Source organism: Octodon degus, unplaced genomic scaffold (genome assembly GCF_000260255.1).
Source record: "Octodon degus isolate 3935 unplaced genomic scaffold, OctDeg1.0 scaffold00172, whole genome shotgun sequence".
Taxonomy (NCBI): domain Eukaryota; kingdom Metazoa; phylum Chordata; class Mammalia; order Rodentia; family Octodontidae; genus Octodon; species Octodon degus.
The window spans coordinates 5,001,757-5,004,260 of record NW_004524748.1 but is presented as its reverse complement, the minus strand read 5'-3'; the positions used below and the strand labels follow the sequence as shown (position 1 = coordinate 5,004,260).

Genomic DNA, 2,504 nt, shown 5'->3' with positions numbered 1-2,504 from the left:
GAGAGAGGGAGGGAGGGAGGGAGGGAGGGAGGGAGGGAGGGACAGTGGTTGGCACTTATAAACACAAACATCCCCTCAGGCTGAATGATCCAGCAGTGGCTTTATCTTCTTCTCCAGGAGGTATCCAGAAAAAGGCACTGTGAGTATTGGCCCACCTTCCTTTGCAAGTCGTGGCCATCCAGCCCTGGAGCAAGTCTCAGCTATTTCTTCTTGATACAAACTTTTAAAAAAGGTTGCCACCTCATCTCTTGGAACTCCTTACACTCAAAAATCTTTCACAGAATATAGCAGAGTCAAATAATACTAAGTGGTACTAGAAGTGATGCTCAACAGGATCTCACGTTTATTGAGAAGTGATTAATGGTAAAAAGAAAGGCAATGCCCTTTCCTCATTGGCTGAACAAGAAACTTAAGAAACATTCACTACACGTTTTACAGTATTTTTCTCTTCCAAAATGCATTTCTGAAAACAAGTTTTTACCACTGTTCTTAGCTTTGAAATCAAATTAATCTTGACTTAATCAATATAATGTACAAGAACAGAACATTTCTTAGGACTTCTAGTACTTTACTTTGAGTAACAAAGGGTCAGAGAAAATGAACCACCCTTAAAGACACAACCTTGGGTAACACTGTTAAATTTTCCTAGACAAAATATTCTTCATAGAAATGATCTTCCAGCTTAAAAGGGAAAAATCAAATTCCCACTTTCTGGGGTAGACACCCAAAACCTTCACAACTCGTGTTCTCCAAGTGCAAATGTCAAAATGGGAGGAGGAAAGGGTTTAAAAATTAGAGAAAACTGTATGCACTTACGGACTTAAAAATCCGAAAAACATAGTAAAAAGACAAAAAAACCAAAGCATTATGCTCTGAAATCACAACCAAAGCCAAAATAAAAGGGACATTTTTCACCTAAACTACCTAGAGGGATTTTTGTTTAGTTTTTTCCTTTTCTTTTTTTCTTTTTTTCTTTTTTTTTTTTCATTTTCCAGTTAAGTCCTATGTCTTTTGTGAAATTCCAATACTTAAACTGCAAGTCTGCAATTGTCTCTGAAGTCAATGAAATTAAGAAAAGAGTTCTAATTCTCTTGAAGGTCATTTCTTTCCTCTTAGGATTTTTGCAGATGCAACCGTTGCTGCAGTCTGTGCAGAGCTGAGTTTTACTTCCCACGACCTTGACGCTCCTTTTTAACACTTTCTTCTTCCTCTTGGCGTTTCTCATAGTGTGAGAAGTCATCAAAAATGGAAGTGGTGTGCTTGTAGCTGGCTATGATTTTCAACACCTGCTTAGCTTTTTCCAGAGGCACTTCTTGAGTGTCCCTTGAGTTGGTCACTGGTTTGTTCTCGTTGTTCTCTAGGCGAATGTGTCGCAGTTGGCTATTGGGAATGTCCTTCACAAAAATCCATCTGACATCAAAACGACCCTTCCATTTGTCCTGGGACCAAACACCTGCACATGTGTTGTAGTCCACAGCAGATTTCATTTCTGCAACGCCACAGAAGTGTCCACTGCCGTTGACACTGAAAAGTAAGTAAACGGGGCCTTTCCCGTTCATGGAACGGTAAGCAGCATCCAGTCTCTTGTTACCATGCTCTGTGCTGCACCAGATATTATACTTAATGGAACGGTGGATATCGTCCTCAGAGTAGCTCTTGATGATGAAAACTCGGCCATGTTTCAGATTCCAGTCAAAATCCTTGGGGTTATAATTATTAATTGACCGTAGCTTCTCCAACACTGGGTGTGGTTCTGAAGGAGTAGATCCAGAACCAGCCTGGGATTGTCCTACTCCATTACCATCCACCCCATTATGACCGAACCCACTGCCACGGTTCCGAGGTGCTACCCAGCGGGTGGGCTGAGCTTCCTGTTGCTGAACTGAGAGTTGGGCAGGCTGTGGTGGAGGTGGAGGCAATGGCTGTGTCTGTTGTCCTACTGAGGCCTGAGCCACTGGTGGGCTATTGTTAGCCTGCTGACCTACAGGCTGGGGAGACCCTTGGGTTGGCTGACCTATATTCTGAACCAGAGCCTGTGAAGGAGCTTTTGCCATTGGACCCTTGTTATCCCAAGTTCCAATATCCATGTTATGCTTTATTGGGGGTGGTGGAAGACTTGAACCTGCAATACCATTCTTGGTCTTCAGCTTGGGTTGCTGTTTTGCAGGCTTGCTAGCAATATCTGCCCAAGATGCTGGTTTTGGAGGAGCAATGGTAGCTGGAGGCAAACTACTGGAAGCCACAATGTTACTAGTAATGGACCCACTACCAACAGCAGAACCTACAACTTTTGGAACACTGCTTGCAACTTCTGTGCTACCCAGCTTCAGTGCTGCCATCCCTTGGTCTATAGTATTCATGCCAGGAGCCTTATTGAGGGTCTCATTGGCAAAAGCTGACTGTCCATCAATCATGGCTCCACCTAAGGAGCTAGGTGCATAAGCATAATTGCTACTATATCCAGAGCTCTGTGTAGACTGTCCCTGAGAACTGTTATTTCCCCA

General features: G+C 43.1%; 1 protein-coding gene across 1 annotated transcript; it reads right to left on the bottom strand.

Annotated features, from left to right (window-relative positions):
- Positions 1–314: 314 nt before the first annotated feature.
- On the bottom strand, positions 315–2,501 carry LOC101564544 (YTH domain-containing family protein 2; the record flags this gene model as incomplete). Its single annotated transcript, XM_004643371.3, has 1 exon — positions 315–2,501. A coding segment is annotated over one exon (1,338 nt), but the record flags the coding sequence as incomplete, so codon positions are not given.
- Between the last annotated feature and the right edge of the window lie 3 nt (positions 2,502–2,504).